At 43.4% G+C, this 25,545-nt stretch overlaps 3 protein-coding genes across 5 annotated transcripts in view; 2 read left to right on the top strand and 1 right to left on the bottom strand.

The window, feature by feature from the left end:
• The window catches only part of gabrb1 (gamma-aminobutyric acid type A receptor subunit beta1), a 65,800-nt gene extending 60,536 nt beyond the window's left edge, over nucleotides 1-5,264 (top strand). For both annotated transcript variants that reach the window (XM_071471166.1, XM_071471167.1), the window contains one exon: nucleotides 966-5,264. In XM_071471166.1, coding sequence (XP_071327267.1) covers nucleotides 966-1,307 — 342 coding nt within the window. In that variant the 3' untranslated portion in view covers nucleotides 1,308-5,264. The remainder of the gene's footprint in view (nucleotides 1-965) is intronic.
• A 2,062-nt stretch (nucleotides 5,265-7,326) lies between these two features.
• commd8 (COMM domain containing 8) lies at nucleotides 7,327-12,257 on the bottom strand. Its single transcript, XM_071471172.1, has 5 exons — nucleotides 12,117-12,257; nucleotides 10,505-10,660; nucleotides 10,208-10,360; nucleotides 9,692-9,847; nucleotides 7,327-7,572 (listed from the first exon to the last, which is right to left on the bottom strand). The coding sequence occupies exons 1-5, from the start codon at nucleotides 12,159-12,161 to the stop codon at nucleotides 7,552-7,554; spliced, it is 531 nt and encodes a 176-aa protein (XP_071327273.1). The 5' UTR covers nucleotides 12,162-12,257; the 3' UTR covers nucleotides 7,327-7,551.
• Nucleotides 12,258-12,619: 362 nt separating this feature from the next.
• atp10d (ATPase phospholipid transporting 10D) overlaps nucleotides 12,620-25,545 on the top strand; it is a 36,746-nt gene continuing 23,820 nt past the window's right edge. The window contains exons 1-3 of one of the 2 annotated variants that reach the window (XM_071471164.1): nucleotides 12,620-12,758; nucleotides 18,141-18,514; nucleotides 18,836-19,030. In XM_071471164.1, the coding sequence (XP_071327265.1) occupies nucleotides 18,228-18,514; nucleotides 18,836-19,030 (482 nt within the window). In that variant the 5' untranslated portion in view covers nucleotides 12,620-12,758; nucleotides 18,141-18,227. Of the gene's footprint in view, nucleotides 12,759-18,140; nucleotides 18,515-18,835; nucleotides 19,031-24,129; nucleotides 25,363-25,545 lie in introns of those variants that run through there. The other variant, XM_071471165.1, reaches the window with a different exon arrangement.

Raw genomic sequence — 25,545 nt, 5'->3', positions numbered from 1 at the left:
GTAATTTCTCGTCATCGTAGGGTGTACGTGAGGCTCTGGCATGGACCCACCGATTTATTATACGCTAGAAGGAACCAACTGGGAACAAACATGGACGCTGTGAGAGGCTGTGAGGAGATTTGCCACTACCCTCATAAATTCATCTTTAATAGAATACAAATGTGTTGTTATTCTTCTTGCATAGCTGCAGGCCTTTTGATTTGATTTGCCGTGTGCATGCATGGAGTATGTTTGAAACACGTACTCCAAGTGGAGTATAAATGAAAACAACTTTGCGTCTGTGGAGTCCACAGCTGTCCGTGTGCATGTCCACAAGCGAGAATAACTCAGGCCTAAGGCTGCATTGTCTGCTCTACTTCTGGAAGTTTCTTTCACTTACCCAAGAGTAAAAGAAAACCGTATATATGAGTGTTCTTCAAACTAACTAGGTCGGAAGACCTTTTGTATGGCCATGTCTAATGCAGATGTGTTTATACAGCATCTGAGTGGTCAGTCAGAGATAGGGTGAAAATACTTACTGCTCCTGGATGTGATTGTTGGATTAATAAGTAAATATATATGAGTGTCTAAAAAGAGCCACGCTGATCCAGGAACACACAAAAAGCGCTGAGTTATAAATTCCTGAGGTTATTATAAAGATTGACGTGTGATTCACAAAGAGGAGAGGAGCAGGATCATATGTTGACCAGTGAAGAATTGCACTTCTGGTGTGAACAGCCAGGCTACTGCTCACACAACACAGAGTCAGACTGGTTATTGGGTATACCCACTACAGGGTCACAGAGTCCACTGACCTACCAAATCCCACTGTAACCCCTAGGAAAATCCCCATGTGCCTCACCTGAACAAGGCACTCTTCATTTCAGCTAAATCAAATGCTTCTTCTGCTGTTAGGGACACAGCCTTTGTCTGTTTGGGTTTTGGTTACAAAATGAGTTTAATAAAAATCTGATAACCTCCCTCAGGTTGATGCTCATGGCAACATCCTCCTGACCAACCTAACCAGTGAGATGGGTGGGGCAGATATGATGGGAGCTCTCAACGACCCTCGGGCTACCATGTTCTCTTATGACAGTGCCAGCATACAGTACCGCAAGCCCATGACCAGCCGAGACCTGTATGGACGACCGGCCATCGACCGGCCAGTAGGCCATAAGAAGGGCCGCTTGAGGAGAAGGGCTTCACAGCTCAAAGTCAAGATCCCCGACCTCACAGATGTCAACGCCATAGACAAATGGTCCCGTGTCGTCTTCCCAATCACATTCACCTTCTTCAACCTGGTCTACTGGCTTTACTATGTCCACTAGGGTGGCAGTAGTGAGCCTGTGTAGCAGCACCACTGCAAGTGATTTGAAAAGCTACCTAGGTCTTGTACAGCCATTTATATAAATTCTGTTTTGGAACGAGTAGGACTGGATGTCTTTACAATGTAAATACAATTTAATACATATATATGTATATATATATATATCTGTGTGTGTGTGTGTGTGTGTGTGTATATAACTGTATATGTGTATGTGTGTGTGTGTGTATATATATATATATACACACATACATACATATACATATATATATATGCATCTATATTTATATTTGTGTGTGTGTGTGTGTGTGTGTGTGTGTATATATATATATATATATATATATATATATATATATATATATATATAAAACAGAGGTATAATTTATAAAAACTTCTATCACTTTTACTGTACTCATCCATACAAATAGATATAGATAAAAATAATAAGACACAGTAGAGGTATGGTATTTCTAAGTCCAAGCTTGCCAAAAAGACTTTGGTGACCCCAACATTATGGGCAATGATCTTCATATGTTCTATCTCTTTTTCTGACCTTCTGTTATCTCACTTTTTGCATGTGAATGGAACACAACTTTAATTTGCTTTTAAGATTAAAAAAAGAAAAAAAAAGTTAGACACAGAGCCCAGTGCAAAAACAATGGGTAACTAAAGCAGTTTTCTCTTGATCTTGTGATTGAAGCTCATCCAGCTAATAAACAGAAGACATTCGGGTGAATTTCGTCATAATAAGGTAGTAGTCCTTCGGTTTAAGCTCTGTGCCCCGACTGCAGTATTTTTTGTGGTGTTGGGTAAGTAGCATTGTGTTGAAATCCTTTTCTGACAGCCATCTGTAAGCTAATAAACATGTTACATTGCTTTTCACGAATGACATGATTTTCTTAGGATTGTGCCGAGTGCATGTGCATTTACCTGCTTTTGCACTGAAAACTAAATTCAGTTTCCTTTCATATCTATAAAAAAAAGCTTTGCATGGCTCTACTGGGCCACTGTATTATAATCATCATACTGTTTGCTTTTGAACAATCATTGCATTTAAGATAAGCACAGAACAGATGTTAATTGGAACTCCACTAATCTCTCAAAAACTAAAATGTTGTCAGATTTGTACACATAATATTCTCAGTGTCTGTGAGTGTGTACAATGCAATTTTCTCTAAAAGAAATCAGGTAAAAAAAAAAAAAGACCAATGATGTCACCATGCTTTCAAATCCATGTTGAAAATGTCAAGCCCTGATGAAACATACTGCTGGTGTTGAAATGCCTGGTGCCAGTGTTCTTTAAACATTACCCACTATTATTGAACATTTATGTCAGATACCTTAAGTTATACTGTACCTAATGAGATGAGATCTAATGTTAGAATTGCAGAGGTCCATCCACCTCAATATTTTCAATTTATTATCGAGGCCTGCAGATCGATTCTATCTCCCATCTCCAATCCCATACTCAGAACCAAAGTACGGTACATTTTAGAAGAGAAAATAGTGGGGAGGACAGAAGAGCAGGTATGACCAACAATTCACATCACACCAAGTCTCTGTAGTGTCAGCCCAGTGTTCTGTTCAGTGCCAGTGTTACAGTACACCGTACAGCGAGGTGGAACGGGCACAAACCTGCACTTGACATTTGTCTTTGTATCAGTCATAACCACGATCTGTCCCAAACTTCAGAGTGTTATTATACAATAACAATCGGGGGGGGGGGGGGGGGGGGGGGTCAACTTGTTCTCCAGGTGAAAGCGACACAGTACAGAGCAGCTGCTTCAGAGAAGTGTTACAGTCCTCAGTGTCTGACTTGTTTTAACTAAATCTATCAAATAAATGTAGTGGAGTAGAAATTACAATATTTCCCTCTGAAATGTAGTGGAAGTATAAAGTATAAAACTGAAATACTCAAGTAAAGTACAAGTACCTCAAAATTGTACTTAAGTACACTATTTAGAGTAAATGTACTTAATTACTTTCCACCACTGCATATTCAATCAGCTGAGCTTTCAGCACACATGTATTTTAATTTGGTTCAATGAACAGGTAGAACTCCTGAATTCCTGAGTGAAAACAAAGGAGGTGTCTGTTATAGAAGCTGATATCAAAAAGGTAAAAGAAAAACTAAACCACCACAAAGACTATTAAGATGAAATAATAAACTCTATATTGATGTCAACACGTATCTGTACAACTAATCCCCCACTGTCTCACTGCTCATAACTGAGCACCAGTGTTTGCTAACATTAGATCATATGATATTTTATATTGGTAATGGAATGACAAGCTAACACAAGGATGCACTATCAGCTAGCTAACATTAGTTAGCTAAACTGTAACTTCAGACTAAAGTCAGAAACTAGTTAGCATCAGTTGGCTAAACTGTAACTAAAGGCTAAAGTTAGAGACTAGCTAACATTAGTTAGCTAAACTGTAACTTAAGGCTAAAGTTAGAAACTAGCTAACATTAGTTAGCTAAACTGTGAATTAAGGCTAAAGTTAGAAAGTAGCTAACATCGGTTGGACACATTGACCACACACAGTCCAGACCAGTACAAGGTTCTGACGTGGTCTTGTTTATTTTCAGAGCATTAGCACTTCTCAAACATACATGAAGAATTTCCATGAAGCAAAACATGGTTCAGGTTATGGTGAAGACTGTGGTCATGAAATACTGTGTACTGTGTAATACTGTAATACTGTAGGCACGTGAAACAACTGGTCCAAGGTTAGGGAAATATAAATATATAGTTATAGTTAATTAAAAAGTGATTGTATTGGGTGAAGTGGAGCAGGCTGTTTGCCCATCCACCAAATCTACTTTCAACCTGGACACATGAAGGATGCCATACTTGTGCTGAGCTCTGAAACTGGGTGTAAACCAAACACTGCAGTCAGGTTTTTCTGTCATGGTTTACCTGTGAACCTGAGATCTTTGTAAAGCCCAGACACTATAGACACAAACACTCAGATAGGTTACTGAGATCACACCCGAAAAAACAAGTGTTTATTTTGGACAGCTACCTGTCTTTAGCAGAGTTCCAACTTTCCAAGATGTTATCACTGATAGAGACAATGTGATAAACCAGAATCCTTCATTAGAATATAGAGAATATACAGACATGAATAAAAACAGTCAGAGGTGATACCTGTTCTCCTCGTCATGGGTCGCCCAGGTGAAGACAACATGTTGAAATCCAACAACAGACGTCTGTCTTATCAGGGCTTTAAAGAAAAAAAGCAGCAAACAGACGGGCTTGTACAGGAAATAGCAGAATAGCAGTGTGCTCTCTTCTCATGGCTGAATATTGTGCCTTTACCGAGAATCTCAATATTTTCAGAGGGGGTAACTTAACTTCTATCTAGTGAGCAGAATTTAAAGCGAATCATCTCGTACTTTTTTAGATGAAGAAGAACCAGGAGTACCAGAAACAGACGTAGCAAGCTCTTTTCAGAGGCTCTGGCATTCAGTACCATTATTTAAGCGTAGATTGTAGTGAGACATTCCAGCATTACAATGACAATCTTTTGAATTCAGTCTCCTCCATGCTGTCAGTGTCTGTGTTCATGGACAGTGACGACACGAGGTGTAGAGGAGCAGCAGCTGGTCTTTTTCCCAGCAGACAGACGTGTGTCCTTTGGACTGAGGACAGATCAGCTGGTTTGCAGGGGTGGGGTTTATTTTATTGTGTAAAATTACTGTACAATTTTTCTCTCATGCTCTATATGTGCTCTGAAGTGAGACAAGAGGAGGGTGTGTTTGTGCTGTGTGCGTCTCACTGCTTGTCTTAAGACAAACAAAGACACTGTACAGGAGTGTGTGCGTGATTGCGTGAGAGAGAGGGAGCATATGGAGATGTGTGTGAGAGGGAGAAAACACAAAATAAAATTCTTTGTGTCAACTTATAGAGACTTCAAAGAATAGAGTTTAAATAAAACTGCTGACATCTCTACAGTTGCTGTGTGTTTCTGTTGGTCAGAGGCAGTGATGGTTGTTATTCCTTAATAAACCTGATTAAGGTGTCTGATGAACATAGTACCTGTTGTCACAGTGGTCAGGGTGACAGGAAAAGGTGGCAGGGCTGGTTAGTTACAGTAGGGAAGTAATGGTAAAATAAAAATACACAAAAATGGAAAAAAGTAATTTAACCACTTGAATCACTGTGAACATGTGATGTAGCTGAAACACAAGTTACTGCACAATGTTTTTAAACTACTGGTTTAATCACCTATGCTTCACTGCTCCAACACTGCAGGTATATATGATATAAACCCAATTCAGTCAACACTGAGTTCTATAGCTAGTTCACACCACCTCTTACTCTGCTCCTGAAACATCCCCTGAAACATGTGGATCTAGACGAGCCAATCAGGTCTGAATATGTGGCTCCAGCAGGTGTCAGTGTCCACTAGGATGAGACATCTGAACCTGAGCTGGAGTCTGACACCCTCTGGTGGTCATTTCACCAAACTGACACTGGAACAGCAGAGACATTGTATCTGACAGTGACTGTAATGCCCTCAGAGCAACATGATAAACAGGGTCCTGCAAAACCCCAATTCCAGGTCCAGGTCCAGGTCCACTTTTCATCTGTGCACAGAGAAGGTTCTCCAGATGACATCTCTGAAGCTCACTGCATTAATTAGCCTGCAGCCTCTTACATTATAGCAGACTCTAGTTCAGCTCCGACTCCACCTCTGTCACATCCAGCTGCTCACTTACTGAGGGGCCTTGGTCCTCACACAGACCAAGGGCCAGGAGTGAAGCTGTGGAGGAGAATGCATTAGTCCAATTAACAGGTCTGCAGCTGTCAGCAGAGATGCTGTCTGTCTGCAGCTGAGCCCAGTGTGTCATCATCAGACAGACAGCTGTCTCATCATCTGCAGGACACAGCCTGACTCCTGTGTCCTGGGTGATCGTGGCTACTGCCTGTCCTCAGGTTTAAGCCCTGAGCTGCTCATGTTACAGTGTAACAACTTCTTTTCACACACAGACACAACATCCAAACTGTTGATCTGAAGTCTGTATGAGGCTCAGTCTGAGTTTTCTCAGTGTCAGACACGTTCTCAGCAACACAAACAGGGAGTTTGGTATAAATATGAATGTAAGAAGAAAACATGCTAACTTTTATCCCAACACAAAGTCTTCAGAAATCTTCACTTGTAGATGTAATTTTAAATGGGTAAAACGTTTTTGACTCGTGAACGTTCATGAACGCTCATGAATCTTATTAATCCATAAAGTGACAACATTTTTTAGAAATGTCCTCCGCACAGGATCTCTGGAGCTCAGAGACCATCAGGATCCTGGCCTCCCTCTCCCTGATGTCTCAATTAGTCCACGTCCAAGTCTAGAAGAGTCTTGGTTGTTCCAGACTCCTTCATGTCAGAATGATGGAGACCATTGAGCTCTTGAATTTTCACTGAGCCGTGACACAATCTTGTCTCTGAGCTCTGCAGCAGTTCTTCCTCCTTATGGTTTCTGCTCTGGTCTGCATCGTCAGCTGTGAGACCTGATATAGACAGGTGTGTGTCCAATCAGCTGATTGACCACAGGTGGACTCAAGTTTAGGTGTAGAAAAATGTAAGAGATGAGCTCAGTGTCTGAAAACTTCTGTCAATGTGATGTTTAGTTTTTACTTTAACACATTTCCATCTTCGCTTTGTCACTATGAGAAACTGAGTGAGGACTGATGAGGGAAGAAGCTAAAACATCCTGTGACCCAGTGAAGGGGTCTGAAGACTTTGTGAGCGAACTGTGTGTGGAACACGGGGGTCTGACATCAGACCGTCTGTCTGACATCAGACCGTCTGTCCGACGTGGGTCCAACATCAGGCTGCGGTCCCACATCACACCGTCTGTCTGACACCAGACCGTCTTTCTGACATCAGACCATCTGTCTGACGGGGTCCGACATCAGGCCGTCTATCTGACATCAGACTGTCTGTCTGACATCAGACCATCTGTCTGACAGGGGTCTTAATGTCAGACTGAGGCTCAATTAAATCCAATCAGATGAAAAACAAAAGAAACATTTATTCAAGCATGTTCATGACAAAAACACAAAGTGAGAGGGTTCAACTGCTGATAAACACGACTGTGTTAAAGAGGTCATCATCATCAGTGACATCACCATCATCATCATCATGCCTGAGACACCACAGGAGAGAGTCTCTGTCCTTCTTCTTTGACCACATGACTGTCTGGACTTCCTGTGGTTGACAGCTTAAACAACCTCCCATCATTTCAACTGCAGCATCACCTGCAACACACAGACACACATCAGTCATCATGACATCACTGATGTCTTCAAAAAGCTGATGTTGTGTTAAATCATCTGTCAACGTCATCAATAAGTGATGATGTGTTTAATATTTCAGCTTCATAATAATGGCAGTTTGAGTGAACTGCTCTGTTTCCATAGTAAAGCTGAATCATATGACTGATGTTAAAGGTGTGGCTCAGGTGAGGCTCCTGAGTCCGGCCCCCCAGGTGGACACACAAAATAATTCATGCAGCTTTAAGGTCTGAGCCGACCTGTCTCCTGTCTGACTTGTCTGACTGTCTAACCTGTCTCACTGTCTGACCTGTCTCCTGTAGGGTTGTCACGATACCAGAATTTCTGTAGTCGATAACAATACCTGTAATTTTCCACGATTCTCGATACTAATTCGATACCACAATTAAAAAAAAAAAAAAAAAAAACAGGGCGGCCCGATGGCGGCGTGGTTAGGGCGCGTACCACATGAGCAGATGCTCTTAGCAGCTGAGCGCCGGTTCAACTCCTGACCGGCCCGACTCTTTCCTGCGTGTCATTCCCTCTCTCTCTCTGCCCCTGTCCTGTCACTCTCTGCTGTCCTGTCAATAAAGGCAAAAAAATGCCCAAAAAATATCTTAAAAAAAAAAACAAAAAAAACCTGAACCCATGTACTTTTAAATTCACTAATTTATTGAAAACTGCTTTAAACTGTCAAGTATTTAACACCACTATAAAAACAAGCAATACTGTGCTTTATGGTAATAAATAACAACAATATTCAACTATTTACATTCAAAAAAGAACAGCAGTGGCATGGAGCCTTCAAGTATTTAAAACAAACAATATTCTTCTTCTTATAAATATGCAGATAAATAACTAAACTACAGTGGTGTGGAGCCTGATCTCACATCACTAAAACCTCTAACACCAGCCACTGTTTGCATGTCGGCCTGTTTGTGTCTAGAATTGCTCCGTATTCATCCGCCTCCGATGCAAAATATTTCCACTCGCGACTCTTCGTACCTGTTTCGTCACCGAGCCTAAGTGTTGTGCTTCCACTCCCACCTGCTGAAGCCATTGTCATTGTTATCCACAGGCTGTATATAAAAGTTATTATCTCAGGTTTTCTTCTTCAGCGCCGCTGACTGCTCTGTGCTGCTCACACGCGGACACTGCCCCCGTCACTTCCGCCAAGAATCGACACGGCTCGCCGCGGGAAAGTTGAATATTCGGTTCTGACGGTACCAGAAAAAAGGTATCGATGTATTTTTTGCGTGTTGGTATCGAATTGATACCGGAAGTATCGGTTCTTGTGACAACCCTAGTCTACTGAGTGACTTGTCTGACCTGTCTCCTGTCTGATCCGTCTCACTCTCTGACCTGTCTCAACTGTTTCACTGTCTGACTATCTGAGATGTCTGACCTGTCTCCTGTCTGACATGTCTCACTGTTTGACCTGTCTCACTCTCTGACCTGTCTCCTGTCTGACCTGTCTCACTGTTTGACCTCCTCTGGTTGTTTCCTCCACCCACAGAGTTAAAGTCTACTTCCTCAGTTACACTCTTAAACATTATGATGTCACAGTGAGGTTGACCTTTGGGATATAAAAGGTCATTCCTTCATTTTATCCTTATTCACATTTGAGTTAAATTGTCTATCTGACCTGTCTCACTGTCTGACCAGTCTCCTGTCTGACCTGTCTCCTGTCTGATCCATCTCACTGTCTGACCTGTCTCCTGTCTGACCTGTCTAACGTGTGTCCTGTCTGACCTGTCTCACTGTCTGACCTTTCTCCTGTCTTACCTGTTTCACTGTCTGACTATCTGAGATGTCTGACCTGTCTCCTGTCTAACATGTCTCACTGTCTAACCTGTCTCGCTGTCTGACCTGTCTCCTGCCTGACCTGTCTGACTGTCTGACTGTCTGTCATCACTTCATTTTATCCTTATTCACATGAGTTATGTCGTAATTATTGTATGAATAAGTGAGTTAAGGCAAAAACATGCTGTGTGATGTCACAGTGACCTTTGACCTTTGAACATCAAGTTCTACTCACAGACAGAAACCTGAACACAGGACACCTGTGGTCCTGACACACACACACACACACACACACTCTTACCTTATTAGCAGCCTCTAGTGAACTGATGAGTATGTTTAACTCTTCTCTGTTCATCTCCATGGCGATGGGCCGGAGGGCTCCGTCCTGTCTCAGGTCCAGACTCAGGCTGAGCAGGGGGGTGTGGAGGGATGAGATCTTATCACTGGACAGAGCTACCTGCAGGAGGGGGAGGGAGACAGGAACAGACTGTGTTTCCTTCAGTGTGACTCTTCTTCTCTGAGCAGCCAACCAATCAGCCAGCTTGAGGATGCAGGCAAATCTTTGATCAATCAGTGCACGTTGCATGTTTAGTTGTTATTTTCAATGTTAATGAACTGACATTAAGTCAGTCAGTAAGTCATGTATTGTGGTATCCTCAGTATGTCTTACCTGGCCTCTCTCAGTTTAGGTGTGCTAACAGGTAACTGACAGCGGTATCTCATCACTGATGATGAACTGTTTCACCAGAACCCTAAATCGGTGTTTTGACCCGATCCAGCTGGGACAGTGACACAGTGATGGACGACCTTCACTCACCTTCAGCTGCCAGTCAAAGTCCTGCAGTGTGGACGATGAGATGGTGTTGGTTCTGTCCAGCAGAGTGTGGCGGATCTCTATCTCTCTGGCTCTGAGCACGCTCAGCACAGTCTCAGCATGGCCACTGCCCACACCTGACAGCCCAGCCAGCACCTGTCCACAGCCAACAGGAAGACACCTGAGAATCTGACTTGAGAGCAGCCACTCAGTGCTGCTGAGGGTAAAACCATGTGGCACAGAACATTTAAAACCACAGGTCAAACACCTGGACTGTCACTGAACCAGTCCAGGTCTCACCTCCTCATCAGTGCTGTTGTTCCCCACTGCCAGTCGGAAGATGGTTGTCAGGGAGTCCAGCAGCTCCAGCCACTCCTCCAGGCTCCAGGTGGTGCTGTACTCCCCCCTGTGAGGAGGTGCCCGCCCACACAGTCCATCCACCACCCTGTGACACAGCTACACACCAGGCAGGACTGTGAGGACTGGACTGTGGTGTTTGGTAGAGATCAAAACCACATACTGATGTCACCAGAACCTGGTCTGGTATGTCAACAGCCAGCTAATCAGAGCTCCTGCTGCTCTGTGGATGGAGCTTCATTTGAGATTTTGGTAGTTAGGGAGAGTTTACAGAGTCAAACTGAGAAAACAATGAGCACTGTTGGTTGATTATCTCAAACAATGATGCATGTAAAGGTCTGAGCCGTGAAGTTCAAAGTCGTATTATTAGGAACAGGTGAGCTGGACAGAGCACCTATGTAAGGTGTTACAGTGAGAAGCAGCCAGTGAGGCAGCGTCTGCAGAGCCACAGAGCTGGTGCTGGACATCATGTCTTGACATCAGGGAACATTCATATCCCCATTCATACTACACACTGTACACATTTGTATATTTTTTTAAAATATGATTCACATTTTTATTGTAAATATTTTTCATTTTAAAATGTTTTATCATTATTGAAGCGTCATATGTGACCTACAGTTCTTGGTTTTGTTTATCTTCATGTTTTTACTTCCTCTATGTTTATTGTAATAAACAAAACAAACAAACTAACAAAAAAAAAAAACACAGCAGATTCCTCATATATAAAAACCTACCTGACAACAAACTTGATTCTGATTTATTGGTAAATGTGTTATCCTCATGAAGTTGAATTGACATTTTACTAATTATTTTGTCATTTTAAAACTGAAGGATTATTTTGATAATTGTTATGAATTATCATTTAAAGAAATAATAAAGAAACAGACTTATTAATTAACAAGTTTAACGCTAATATTATTTTCAGTTTTTAATGTTGTAATTACTTTTAAATGTATTCTTTGATTATAGTCAGGCACCGACGTTTCTAATTACTGTGGTGGCACCCTCCAGACCAGAGATTTTAAAGGTCCATAGTTTAACTTCTCCTGTGGTGATATCCATCAGAAGATTTTTTTTTTAAAACACACACACACACACACACACACAAAAAAAAAAAAAAAAAAAAAAAAAAAACTGTGTAGTTTTACATCTCCTCTCACAGTCCTGCCTCTGGAGCTCTAGTTACAACGGGTCAGTGAGCCAATCAGACGAGAGAGGCTCTGAGCTCAGACATGGCCATCTCCCTTTATACTGTATGGATGTATTATAATACATCCATGGTATGGACGTTTAAAGACTTGAGAATAAATATGAGCTAACATTTCGTCACTTGCAGGCCACCGTAGTTCAGTCTGTTCTAACGCCACAGCTCCACAGTCTGTATCAAAGAACACCTATGTGGATGATGTTGTTCTCAGTAATTGTCTACAAGTCTCACGTCATGTCTCTCGGTCAGTGTTAATTCAGCAGCTCTAAGTAAAACCCTTCATTCGTTAATAACGTCATTAATTAACGCGGCAGCTGTTACATTCACGGACACACTGGTTCTTACCTTCAGACTGTCCGCCACAGGTAATCTGCTTAGTAGAACCACCATGTTCTCCTCCGGTTCCGCCTGTTGATCAGCTGATGTCAGTCACATGGTCACATGAGCTGCGTTCACTTCGACTTGGAAAAACGGACTTCGTCACTTTTAACAACTTTTTAACATGCGCGCAGGTCGTTGGTGGATGTAAATACAGTGTTCTACATATTATTTTGTGTTTGTGTGAAGCTACTATTATTATATAGACTTTATTAATGTTAGCTCAGACACTGAACTCAATTTAAAAATCTCCAGTTTAGTGTGACCTTGATGTTTGGCAAAGGAGCAACACTCAGATTTAATTTATTGTAAATGTGTTTACGTTGCATCACTTGGTGCCGAATTTAATGCAACGTTTCAGTAATTGCTACGTTATATCTGTTCGAATTAAACGACACTGACACTAAACAGAAACTCTAAATTTGTCAGATTGTCAGTGGAGTTCTGTTGGACAACGCTGCGATGGAAGCCGAACATCTCGCAGCTCAGTGGCTGTTTCACATCCTGTTTGTTTGTGAGGTCTACAGCACCGACCGCCGAGCTGAGATGTGACCGGGACTCAGCCGCTGCCGTTACTGGAGACACAGACACCGTATGGCCGTGAACAGGGTGAGTTACCTCCATTCTCAGCTGCTCTGTTTCAGGAAGAGACGTGAACGCGGTTCGGTTCATTCATTTCAGTCTCCGTGAACAACAGCGTCCCTCAGGCCCGTTTTAAACTGACGGACTGTAAACACAGAGCCTGTCCTCAGCTCTCAGGTACCACACCTGGCGTGGTCCAACAGGCTCCATGACACAGGTCATGTGTTCACGTCCAGTTTAACTCAGTGGAAACAGATTACATTAAACCATACATCCAGTTTGTGTTGGTATGTGAATCAGATGAATCACAGATGTGTACTGTGAACATGCAGCTGTGTAGGAAACACATCACTGACACAGAGAGACCAGACCAGATCAGATTGGCACTATACAAATAAAATTGAATTGAACTGAACTGATTTCATAAGGCTCCTGTAGTCCTGCTGGTCAACAACTGAAAGAGGTCTGAGGTCAGAATCAGCTTCACTAGACAGTTCATTCAGTCAGTCTTCAGACCGTGTCAGACCCTGTGAGTCCTCATGGTCTGAGACAGTGATGCTGCTTCTGTCGTCCTCCTTCACTGTGACTGGTTCCAGTTACATGACACCAGAGCTGGTTTCTCCCTGTTGGAGCACATCAGAGCTGCAGAGTAAAAGTACATGAATGTTTAATAGTTGTAGAACAGACAGAAGCTGTTTTAAAGACACTGTTAGAAACAGGAGAGGATGGACTCTGTGGAGCTGCAGATGTTTATGGGACTGAAGAGAAGCTCCACATACAGTTCATTCACAAAGTCTTCAGACCCCTTCACTATGTCACAGGATGTTTCAGCTTCCTCCCTCATCAGTCCTCACTCAGTTTCTCATAGTGACAAAGCGAAGATGGAAATGTGTAAAAACTAAACATCCTGTCAATGTGACAGAAGTTTTCAGACACTGAGCTCAGGTTCCTCCAGTTCTCTGATCACCTCTGAGATGTTTCTACACTTGGACTTGAGTCCACCTGTGGTAAATCAGCTGATTGGATACAGTGGGTGACACCCACTGGACACTGTCCAATCAGCAGCTCATTTCATCAGTGGCTCATTTGGGTAAAGGACAATGATGTTTCTCAGTCAGTAGCTCTCAGACTAGAGTCTGGAGACTCTCAGTGTCCAGCTGCAGGATGTCACACAGTCACTCACTGTGTATGATTTAGTCAGACACAGTCCAGCTCCAGGACACCAGAGCCTCAGATAGGTGCAGAGAGGACAGTGATGTCATGTGACCTGAAGGGTTCCTGTGGTCCAAGTGTTAATGGAGGTTCTGTGATCCACCTCAGACCTTATCACCATTCTACATGTTCAAAGACAGTGGTTGGACTTTCTGCTGTTTTTATCACACTTAAGTTTCTGTTCTGTTGATGTCAGATCAAACCACTTCTGCAAAACCACATCTGACTCTGTTGGAATCAGGAAGTGTAGGAGTCACTGTGAAAAAGGATCATGTCCCAGAGCATGCTGGGACTTCCCTCAGGGTCACCACATGTTGGCAGTAAAACCTGGGTAGTTCAGAAAAAAGAAACATCCTGACTTTGACATGTTGTTGTATCTTGGAGATCAGGTACATGTGACACTGATACTGACACAACCGTTTCAGGAAGTAGAGTCAGGCTGAGCTCCTGAGCTGTCACTGTGAGAATAGGTGAAAACAAGTGAGAACAGGGAAATAAAGCAGGTTTATATCTGTGTCAGTGGGTTTCAGAGACATCCTCATCATCAGGGATCATACTCAAATATTTGAAATTTTTGTATTCTGCCTCACCAGATAAATAAATTTTCACTGAATTGTTTTAAATTGTATGCTGAACATAAGGTTGAAGACCTTACTAATTGTTTTGAAGGCTATAAATGTTCTGACCCTGTCTCACATCACAGACTCATCATGTCTCTCTGTTTCCTCCCCCCTGTCGCCAAGCGCTTGCTCTTTGTGGGAACTGTTGGGTTTTTCTTTATAACAAAGTAAGGTCTCAACCTTACCCTGTAAAGTGCCTCGAGATAATGTATATTATGATTTGGAGCTAGACAAATAAAATTGAATTGAATTGAATTGAATTTCCCACAGTCACAACTAAAACTGAAGGAGACTCAGCTAATGTAGCTGTTGCTCCACCATAATGGAACCAGGTGTCGGTTGAAACCAGATGTGTTCCGTCCATCTGTTTTTTTAAATCCAGGCTAATGGCACTTTTATTCACTGGTCCTCTTGGCTCACTAACCTTTAAATCGTTTCCAAATAAATCAGGTGATGTGTCTTTAAAATAATGTTCTGTAGGTTTGAAATCACCTGGCGATCCTACAGTAATGTAGTGAAGGACCCAAATAGAAAACAGAGAAGCTGAGGAGGTTCTGTCTCCAGGTATTCTAATGAATCAATGTGTTGATCTCTGTGTTTTTGTTCTGTTTAAAACAAGAAAAAATCAGAATAAAACATTTTATTAAAACTTTTGAAACTTTTGAAGGTGAGTAAATGGTGTTGAAATTATCCACCATGCGTCTGTCTGTGTGTGATTAAACTGCTCAGCACAGTGAAGCAGTGTGAGGTCAGGTGTCTCAGGTGTGGACACTGTGTCTCACATGTTCCTCTGACCACCTGAGGTCAGGAGGACCTCCTCCCACAATCACTGGAGGAGATACAGCAGAGAGAAGGCCTGCTGCATCAATGTTAGCCTATTAGCTCATCAAACGTTAGCCTGTTAGCTCATCAAATGTTAGCCTGTTAGGTTATCAAACATTAGCCTGTTAGCTTATCAAACGTTAGCCTGTTAACTCATCAAATATTAGCCTGTTAGCTCATCAAATGTTAGCCTGTTAGCTTATCAAACGTTAGCCTGTTAGCTTATCAACTGTTAGCCTGTTAGCTAGTTCCTCTGAGTTCAGGTTGTGAAGAAGGGACAGACACAGTCTGTTGGTGGTTCAGAGGAGCTGACTGGTCTATCTTTGACTGACTGTAATGTTTAATACCACCATCAGTCTTCTCTGGGATCATGTCATTAGGTGGAATGTTGACCTGTCACAACAACATGTCAACATCCAGCTCCAATGATCAGAAACCCTTTCTCTCTAACAACAGTATGGCTGAAGTTAGGGAAATATCATGGTTAATGCAATTAAACCATTGTTAAAGGAGCTATCTGTGAGTTTTTCTGTTGCTACGTAGGTAACGTTAGCTGGACTTCCAGGATCAGCCTCTTGTTTTTGCCCTCAATCCCCTTCTCTTACCTTGTACCTACAGGTACACTGACAGTCATCTAACATTTCTAATGAGCACTCAGTCTCCCTCCCCTGTTCACCTGTTGTTATGTGTTACCATTTAAAAAGAGCCATGATATGACAGAATCTCCATCATAGATATTCTGAGTTGTTCTTCAGTATTGTCACTTAGCTAATTAAAAAATAATGTCACTGGCTCTAATACAGGTAATAGTAGGGCCCAGTAAGTTAATGATTCACCTATACTATACTAGTTCACACAGACTAAATGAGGTTAAAGGCTGATGTGAATAGATGGTTGAGTTTACTTTTGAGTGAGTCAGCTGAGCCAGCCTCTTAGATTCAGACAGGAAGTTGAGAATAAAGGTTTGGTAGAAGGAGGCCCTGTCACTTCCTGATGGGTCATTAGATGTAGTCGGGAGACTGACACATGAGGAGGAGGATGGTGCAAGTTTGTGTAAACCAAAGGAAGCCAAAGCAATGAAATAAGAACCAGTGTAATATGATCAAATTTTCTAGTCCTGGTTCATACCCTACTAGCTGTGTGTTGTACATGTTGTACTGTGATAATAGTTGATTTAGAGAGAGAAAAAGGTGTTACAGTAGTTGAATTTCAGCATCTGTCCGAGACATAATGAGACAGATCCTGGACATATTTAGTAAATGAATTTAAGCTGTCTGTCTATGTAATATTGTTGATGTTTTTCAGAAGAGAGATTTGGATCAAATAGGACACAGAGGTTTCAAAGACTGAGGCTTTGTGAAGTTGTGAAAGCATCAAAGTTCAGAGTGAGATCAGTGAGTTTGTTTCTAATCTGCTGTGGACTAAAAACTAGCCTCTCAGTCTCTCAGCATGTAAACAGAGTTTGATTTCTAATGAGCAGCTTCACCAGCTGATGATAGACGTCAGGCTTGATGGAGATGTGAAGCTGAGTGTCATCTTCATAGACGTGAAAACTTAGTTTGTAATGACTGATTAACGAACCAAGGGGCAAGATCAGATCCTGAGCAGTGTCAGTGAGACTTTACAGACAATCTAATACAGTCTGTAAAGATCAGTGGTGACGTCGAGGAGCAGAGACTGGAGTAATAATCATTTACTGTTTTCTACAGAGCAGTTTCTATGCTATTGACTCCTCTGATTGATCAGGTTTAGTTTAGTTTATTATGTACAGTAAAAGTAGGTTGAGGGCTGGAAAAAGGTCCTTAATAAACCAAGAAGGGACAGGATCCAGTCAACAGGTATTTCTTTAGGGGGCTGTGAGGAAACAGTGCAGAGAGTTTGAATGCAGATTATCTCACCTCGTGTTCAGGTGGACGGAGATCAACTAACAGTGGAGAAACTTCCAGAAGAATGACCAGTTCTGGTTTACTCCAGACCTGACTCTGAGAACTGAGACCAAACATTTCAGTACTGGTTTCTCTCTGTCTCAGAGTCCTTCAGCTTCGCCTGGACCCTCTGACATCTGGTGGTTTCTCCATCTCCACAGGATCTCTCGACCTCAGAGACCATCAGGTTCTGGATCTCCTGTCTTCACCCTGATGTCTCAGTTAGTCCAGGTCCAGCTGTAGAAGAGTCCTGTAGTTCCAGACTTCTTCATGTCAGAATGATGGAGACCACTGAGCTCTTGACCCTTCACTGAGCCTCCACACAGTCCTGTCTCTGAGCTCTGCAGCAGTTCTTCCTCCTTATGGTTTCTGCTCAGATTTGGCCTGAGCTCAGTGTCTGAAAACTTCTGTCAGTGTGATGTTTCAGTTTTTCAGAACATTTCCATCTTCACATTGTCACTATGAGGAACTGAGTGAGACTGAAACATCCTGTTACACAGTGAAGGGGTCTGAAGACTCGGTTCCTTCATCAATATGAACGCACTATACACTTTCAATTATTGTGAGTTAGTCCCATGTAAGTGTTGTGTTTCCAGAAATACTCTTCAGAGCTCTAAATGTAGCTGAACCCACCACAGAATCATCCTGACACTTGCTCTGTTCAGATTTTATATTTTCATTCTAACAGAGTGTCAGACAGAGATGAGACTCATGGTTGTAATAATTAGAAGAGTGCAGATTAACATCAGACTGATCTTTGAACCTGCAGATAGAACGAAGTGCAGAGATAAATTATTGATGTTATATTGTTACCGCTCTTCTGTCTGCAGCAGGACATTTTGAAGGTCTTGTGTGGAGCACAGAGAAGCAGGCAACAGAGGAGGGGGCCCTGCCTCCCTCACAGCCCAGCTGTGTAGATGGAGCGGCTCCACTGGGTGCGGCACCGCTGTCGGACACTGTTAGCCGGAGACTCGAGGCGAGGCTGGTACTCTCCTGCCGACGGCCTGCCCACCAAGAGCTCCCTGGACACCCGCTGCTCTCCACATAGAGTCATCGGGAAGAGGAGGACGGTGTTTGCCCGACATGGACCCCACCAACATGAGTACGAAGCCGTCTGCAAAGGCTACAGGGGCAACACCATCCGAACCACCAAGTACAGACTGTTGACCTTCATCCCCATGAACCTGTTCCAGCAGTTCCACAGGTCAGACTACTACAGACCAATACAGACCACAATAACAGGTCCAGGTCTGACCACACAGGTCCAGTTCTGACCATTCAGGTCCAGGTCCCCTCTCCTTTCCTGCTCTCTCCTCTCCTCTCCTAATTTTCCTCTCTCCTCCCTTCTTCTCTCATTTCCTTTTCCCCTCCTCTCCTCTCCTCCTCTCTCCTCCCTCCTCACTCCTCATGTCTCTCCTCTCCTGGATCAGTAAACCCTGATTAACTGATCGAGAGTAAGTTCAGTGTGGTACAGGTCTCAGGTGAACCTGGGTTTTAAATGGGGTCCCTGGTCTTTCCTTTGCAGGGCTGCTAACCTGTACTTCCTGTTCCTGGCATTGTTGAACTGGGTTCCAGTTGTCGAAGCCTTTCAGAAGGAAATAACCATGATCCCTCTGGTGGTGGTCCTCACCGTCATCGCCATCAAAGATGCCCTGGAGGACTACAGACGCTATTTGTTCGACAAGAAGGTCAACAGCAACGTGGCCCTAGTCTACTGTGGGTGAGTGAACCTCTGTCCGATCCAGATCCAGATCCAGGCCAGTCTCTGAGGTCCATCAGGTCTGGACGTACCTGAAGAGACTCTGGGGCTGTAAACTGGTCACTGTCATTGTGAGGTCCTGAGTGTGGACTGATGAGGAAATGATTATTTTTCATCAAAAACCTGAAACAACCTGTGACACAGTGAAGAAGACCATCTTCTCCTCTGATTGGCTGACTGTTTTCTGTTTGACTCACAGCCAGGCTTACTACAGGCTAACAGATGTAGCGTACTGTTGTAGCTCACAGGTAAACGTAGATGTTGATGGTCAAAATCAGATTAAAATCCAGAAGCAGTCACATTTGCAGCTGCTTCTCAGTCTGTGGAGGTGGTGCAGTGATGTGTTGGCCTCTTGTCTTGTAGCTTGTTAAGTCAGCTGCTTATTCTTGTGTTGTTTATACAAGTTAAACAACAACAGGACTATGGATGGTGGGTCCAAGTGGGCGGGGCTTGGGACGTGGCTGAGGTAGGTGACTGCTTTGTTGTGACATCAAAAAGTTCCAGTAGTTCTGACGGCTGGTTTTAATGCTCAGTTTCTGAATGCAGGCTGTGTGCATTTCTCTGTGGACTGAGGCTTTGATACTTTCACAGTATTGATATAGAAACTAGACCTGCTTTATAATCACAAACACATGGGCATCTACCTTTAGACTTGATGGACTTTTAACTTCTCCAGTTCAGACTCTGTGTTACTAATGACAGAAGAAAGAGTTTCACTAGATCAGTAGGTGTGTGTGTGTGTGTCTGTGTGTGTCTGTGTGTGTCTGTGTGTGTCTATGTCTGTGTTCTGTTGGACCTCTGTCTCTTCACTGCAGCATCAGTAACGTGTCTGCAGCGTTAGTTCACAGTACAGTCACAGTGGGAATTTGTCTATGATTCACCTCAGTGAGTTCCAGCCTCAGGTGTCACCTGTGAAATGTTCCCAGGTTTCTCAGGTGTGCAGGTGCAGGACTCATGTTGTCATGTTTGTCATGAAGTGTCCTCTGTAAGGACACATTGTTGATTGAATGATAGTTGTCATCATGATGAAGGTTTTAACTTCAGGAAAGAATAAAATGTTGTTGTTGTTGTTGTGCGACTCAGTCAAGAGTTAAACCTCAGGTACACTGACCTCTACTGGTGTTCAGGTCAAACTGCTCCATCCTCATCTCCCAGCATCCAACCTGACACCAGCTCCTCACTTAGAGAGGTGTCTCCAGGTCTCCAGGTTACAAACATCATCATCATTGTCACATTCAAACCTCACATCTTCAACCTTATGTGTCTCTGACGCTCACAGTCCTTCAGATTAGGTGATCTCTAGGAGTCCCACAGCTGCTGTACCTGTGGTGAAACTACAGTCAGACAGGAAGTATACCACCCTGTGGAGAACAGAGAGCTGCTCCCGGACATCTGGAGCTCAGTGGCCATCAGGATCAGCTGATACACTCCACTGACCATTCAGGTCTTTGTTGGACCCCCTTCAGCAGAAGTTCCAGCTTCAGTCTTCTTGAGTCTCTATAAACTCTGACCTGGTCAGTTTGTCTCAGTCTTCCTTTCAGATACTCTGGACAGGAGGTCCCTGTGAACTGTCCTCTTCAGGTTTCTCCACAGATTGCTTAAGGGGCTCAGTCTGGACCTTGTCTGGTCCCCTCAGGGACAGTCAGAGACTGGTCCTGAAGACTCTCCAGTGCCGCTGCTCATTGTAGAAGATCATCAGAATCAGAATCAGAATCAGTTTTATTGCCAAGTATGTTTTCGCATACAAGGATTTTTTTCTGGTGATTGGTGCAATTGAGGATCAGGGGGATCAGCAACAGTGGGGCTCTCTAGCCTTGTTGATAAGGCTAATAGCAGATGGGAAGAAGCTATTTTTGTGGCGAGAGGTTTTGGTCCTGAAGGACCGCAGCCTCCTGCCAGAGGGGAGTGTCACAAAGAGTTTGTGTCCAGGGTGGGAGGAGTCAGCTACAATCTTCCCTGCACGCCTCAGAGTCCTTGAGGCATACAGGTCCTGGAGGGATGGAAGATTGCAGCCAATCACCTTCTCCGCAGAGTGGATGATACGCTGCAGTCTGTTATTGTCCTTCTCCGTGGCAGCAGCGTACCAGATGGTGATGGAGGAGGTGAGGATGGACTCAATGATGGAGGTGTAGAAGTTCACCATCATAGTCCTTGGCAGGTTGAACTTCTTCAACTGCCTCAGGAAATACATCCTCTGCTGAGCTTTTTTGATGAGGGAGCTGATGTTCAGCTCCCATTTGAGATCCTCTGTGATTGTGGTTCCCAAGAAGCGAAAATTCTCCACGGTAGCCACGGGGGAGTCGCACAGGGTGATGTTGGTGGGTGGGGCTGGGCTCTTCCTGAAGTCCACTATCATTTCCACTGTCTTCAGAGCGTTTAGCTCTAGGTTGTTCTGCCTGCACCAGGTCACCAGACGGTCAGTCTCCCACCTGTAGGCAGACTCATCGCCATCAGAGATGAGTCCAATGAGAGTGGTGTCGTCTGCAAACTTCAGGAGCTTGACAGACTGATGGCTGGAGGTGCAGGTGTTGGTGTACAGGGAGAAGAGCAGAGGAGAAAGAACGCAGCCTTGCGGGGATCCAGTGCTGATGGTCTGGGAGTCAGACACATGCTTTCCTAGCTTCACGTGCTGCCTCCTGTCAGACAGGAAGTCGGTGATCCACCTGCAGGTGGAGTCAGGCACTCTCAGCTGGGAGAGCTTGTCCTGCAGCAGAGCTGGGATGATGGTGTTGAAGGCAGAGCTGAAGTCCACAAACAGGATCCTGGCATAGGTCCCTGAGGAGTCCAGGTGCTGGAGGATGAAGTGGAGAGCCATGTTGACGGCGTCATCTACAGACCTGTTGGCTCTGTAGGCGAACTGCAGGGGGTCCAGGAGTGGGTCAGTGATGGATTTGAGGTGGGACAGGACAAGGCGCTCAAATGATTTCATGACCACAGAGGTCAGGGCAATGGGTCTGTAGTCATTTAGACCTGTGGGCCTTGGTTTTTTGGGGACAGGGATGATGGTGGAGGATTTGAAGCAGGCTGGCACGTGGCAGGTCTCCAGTGAGGTGTTGAAGATGTCCGTGAACACCGGAGACAGCTGATCAGCACAGTGCTTCAGGGATGATGGAGAGACAGAGTCAGGAGCGGCTGCTTTGCGGGGGTTCTGCTTCTTAAAAAGCCTGTTGACATCTCTCTCCAGGATAGAGATCATTAATTAAATATATAAATAATAAATATTATAAATAATATAAATAATAAATTAATAATATTAATTAATAATATTAATAATACATTTTTGTAAATTATAAATAATATAAATATAGATATTTATATATTAATAATATATATATAAATATATACAGGACTGTCTCAGAAAATTAGAATATTGTGATAAAGTTCTTTATTTTCTGTAATGCAATTAAAAAAACAAAAATGTCATACATTCTGGATTCATTACAAATCAACTGAAATATTGCAAGCCTTTTATTATTCTAATATTGCTGATTATGGCATACAGCTTAAGAAAACTCAAATATCCTATCTCAAAAAATTAGAATATTTCCTCAGACCAAGTAAAAAAAAAAAAGATTTATAACAGCAAAACAAAATCAAACATTTGAAAATGTCCATTAATGCACTCAGTACTTGGTTGGGAATCCTTTTGCACGGATTACTGCATCAATGCGGCGTGGCATGGAGGCAATCAGCCTGTGGCATTGCTGAGGTGTTAGGGATGCCCAGGATGCTTCAATAGCGGCCTTTAGCTCATTTGCATTGTTGGGTCTGGTGTCTTTCTGCTCCTTCTTCACAATACCCCACAAATTCTCTATGGGGTTCAGGTCAGGGGAATTGGCAGGCCAATCGAGGACAGTAATGCCATGGTCAGTACACCATCTACTGGTGGTTTTGGCACTGTGGGCAGGTGCCAGATCATGCTGGAAAATGAAATCATCATCTCCATAGAGCTTTTCAGCAGACGGAAGCATGTAGTGCTCTAAAATCTCTTGGTACACAGCTGCATTTACTCTGGACTTGATGAAACACAGTGGACCAACACCAGCAGCTGACATGGCTCCCCAAACCATCGCTGACTGTGGGAACTTCACACTGGATTTCAAGCAACTTGGATTTTGCTCCTCTCCAGCCTTTCTCCAGACTCTAGCGCCTTGACTTCCAAATGACATACAAAACTTGCTTTCGTCTGAAAAGAGGACTTTGGACCACTCTGCAACTGTCCAGTGCTTCTTTTCCATAGCCCAAGTCAGACGCTTCTTCCGTTGTCTTGAGTTCAGAAGTGGCTTGACCATGGGAATACGGCTATTGTAGCCCATTTCCCGGACACGTCTGTGAACAGTGGCTTTTGATACCTGGACAGCTTCAGTCCACTGTCTTTGAAGCTCCCCCAAATTCTGGAAGCGACTCTTCTTCACAATGCTGTTAAGGCTGCGGTCATCTCTCTTGGTTGTGCAGCGTTTCCTGCCACATTTCCCCCTTCCAACAGACTTTTTGTGGATGTGCTTTGAAACTGCACTCTGTGAACAGCTTGCTCTTTGAGAAATTTCTTTTTGTGTCTTACCCTCCTGATGGAGGGTGTCAATGATGGTCCTCTGGACAGCAGTCAGATCAGCAGTCTTCCCCATACTTGTGATTTAGTTTACTGAACCAAGCTGAGTGTTTTTCAAGGCTCAGGAAACCCTTGCAGGTGTTCCGAGTTAATTAGACGATTCAAGTGATTAGTTGAATACCCTACTAGTATACTTTTTCATGATATTCTAATATTTTGAGATAGGATATTTGAGTTTTCTTAAGCTGTATGCCATAATCAGCAATATTAGAATAATAAAAGGCTTGCAATATTTCAGTTGATTTGTAATGAATCCAGAATGTATGACATTTTTGTTTTTTTAATTGCATTACAGAAAATAAAGAACTTTATCACAATATTCTAATTTTCTGAGACAGTCCTGTATATTATTAGATCATTAATCTGAACCCAGTCTCAACCCACCGTGACGTCACCCACTGGTTTGTGAGCTGCTGTTTTGAAGCCTTCAGTTTGTAATTTGTCCATTGACATTTTGGTGTTTTGAAACCGGTAGAAACCATGTTTGGAGGAGAAGGTGGAGCTGAGGAGGAGTGAGGGGTGGATCTGACCTGCTCTGTACTCTATCCTGATCATCAGGTAAAGTCTATCAGTTACATAGTAGTCCCACCCTAATGCATCCCCTGCTGTATGGTCTCTTTTCCTCTAAATGGTACATAATTTAAAAACTGAACATCATGTTGTATTGAAGAAGATGTGAAACTAGAGACTGAGACCATAAATTCATCAGGAAAATGTTTACTGAGGTAATAAATCATGTGAGAAGTCGAGATACAATACAATACAATCTGACTTTTTACAACCAGTGGAGTCGCCCCCTAATGGTCATTAGATAAAATGCACCTTTAAGGCTCTTCAGCATTGGCTTCACTTTTCAGACCCAGAGTCTATGTCCAGGTCATAGACAGTCTGTGGTCTCAGCTTGTTTGAAGGAATATTGATATAAACTCAGACTCATTGAACCGTGTTGTTCACTATCAGACTCATGAATGTGAGGGACCGCCCTGTCAGGGACTGCTGCTGCTCTCTCACCCTCCTTTGTCCTACATCTCATTACCCAAGCCGTCACTTGAGGCGGTTGTAAAACCTGAACCTTGAGTCTTTTTACAGCGTCAGGACTGTAGAGGAGTGGTCCAGGTTAATCATCCACTCAGCCCTCACTCCGTCTTCATCAGCACACTCAGGTAGAAAACGGACAGCAGCAAAATGGAGGAGAAATGAGATCAGGACTATACCTGGAGAACAACCGCAGGTAGGTAAAAAGAGGAGACTCAGACCAGGAGCTGGACCTGAACCCCTAGGAACCTGGACTCATGTTCAGCTTGAAGTGTTGGTCCCATCGTCAGTCTACCAAGGGGCAGCTGCGGAGGAAGAGGACGGTGGTACCTTCATCTTCAGAGGATGAGGAGCTGAGTCGACTCCTGAAGTCGTATAAGAGCAACAAGATTCGGACCACGAAGTACTCTCTGCTCTCCTTCCTGCCCAGGAACCTGTTCGAGCAGCTTCATCGCTCAGCCAACGTCTACTTCATCTTCCTCGCTGCTCTCAACTTCGTTCCTGTGGTGGAGGCCTTCCAGCCGGAGATCGCTCTGGTTCCCATCATCCTGGTGCTGTCAGTGACGGCAATCAAGGATGTCCTGGAGGACTACTGCAGGTTCAGATCTGATCACCTAATCAACAAGCTGCTCTGCCATGTTTATAGCAGGTAGAAACACCTTCGTGTCTGGTTCTGTGGTTTTAGTGTCAGGAAAAACTAGTTGTGTTCTGAGGATGAAGGAATTCAACACAAAACATCTGACAAAAAAATCGGACTCAAGGTCCAAGAGTTCTCTGGAAGAACTTTAGTAAGTGAACCTCGAATCACACTTTTTTAAGACTGAACCTTCAG

The sequence above is a fragment of the Trachinotus anak genome, unplaced genomic scaffold (genome assembly GCF_046630095.1).
Source record: "Trachinotus anak isolate AG129_WGS33_773 ecotype Australia unplaced genomic scaffold, CSIRO_AGI_Tana_v1 ptg000033l, whole genome shotgun sequence".
Taxonomy (NCBI): Eukaryota; Metazoa; Chordata; class Actinopteri; order Carangiformes; family Carangidae; genus Trachinotus; species Trachinotus anak.
Note: the sequence above shows the minus strand (reverse complement) of the source record. Positions and strands in the feature narration are given on the sequence as shown.

Excerpts from the sequence above, each read along its gene's own strand:
- commd8 (XM_071471172.1), bottom strand. The coding sequence starts at position 12,161 with ATGGTGGTTCTACTAAGCAGATTACCTGTGGCGGACAGTCTGAAG. Across the intron at positions 10,361-10,504 it reads ACAACAGCACTGATGAGGAG|GTGCTGGCTGGGCTGTCAGG; the intron begins GTGAGACCTGGA and ends GGCTGTGGACAG. Across the intron at positions 9,848-10,207 it reads ACTTTGACTGGCAGCTGAAG|GTAGCTCTGTCCAGTGATAA; the intron begins GTGAGTGAAGGT and ends CCCCTCCTGCAG.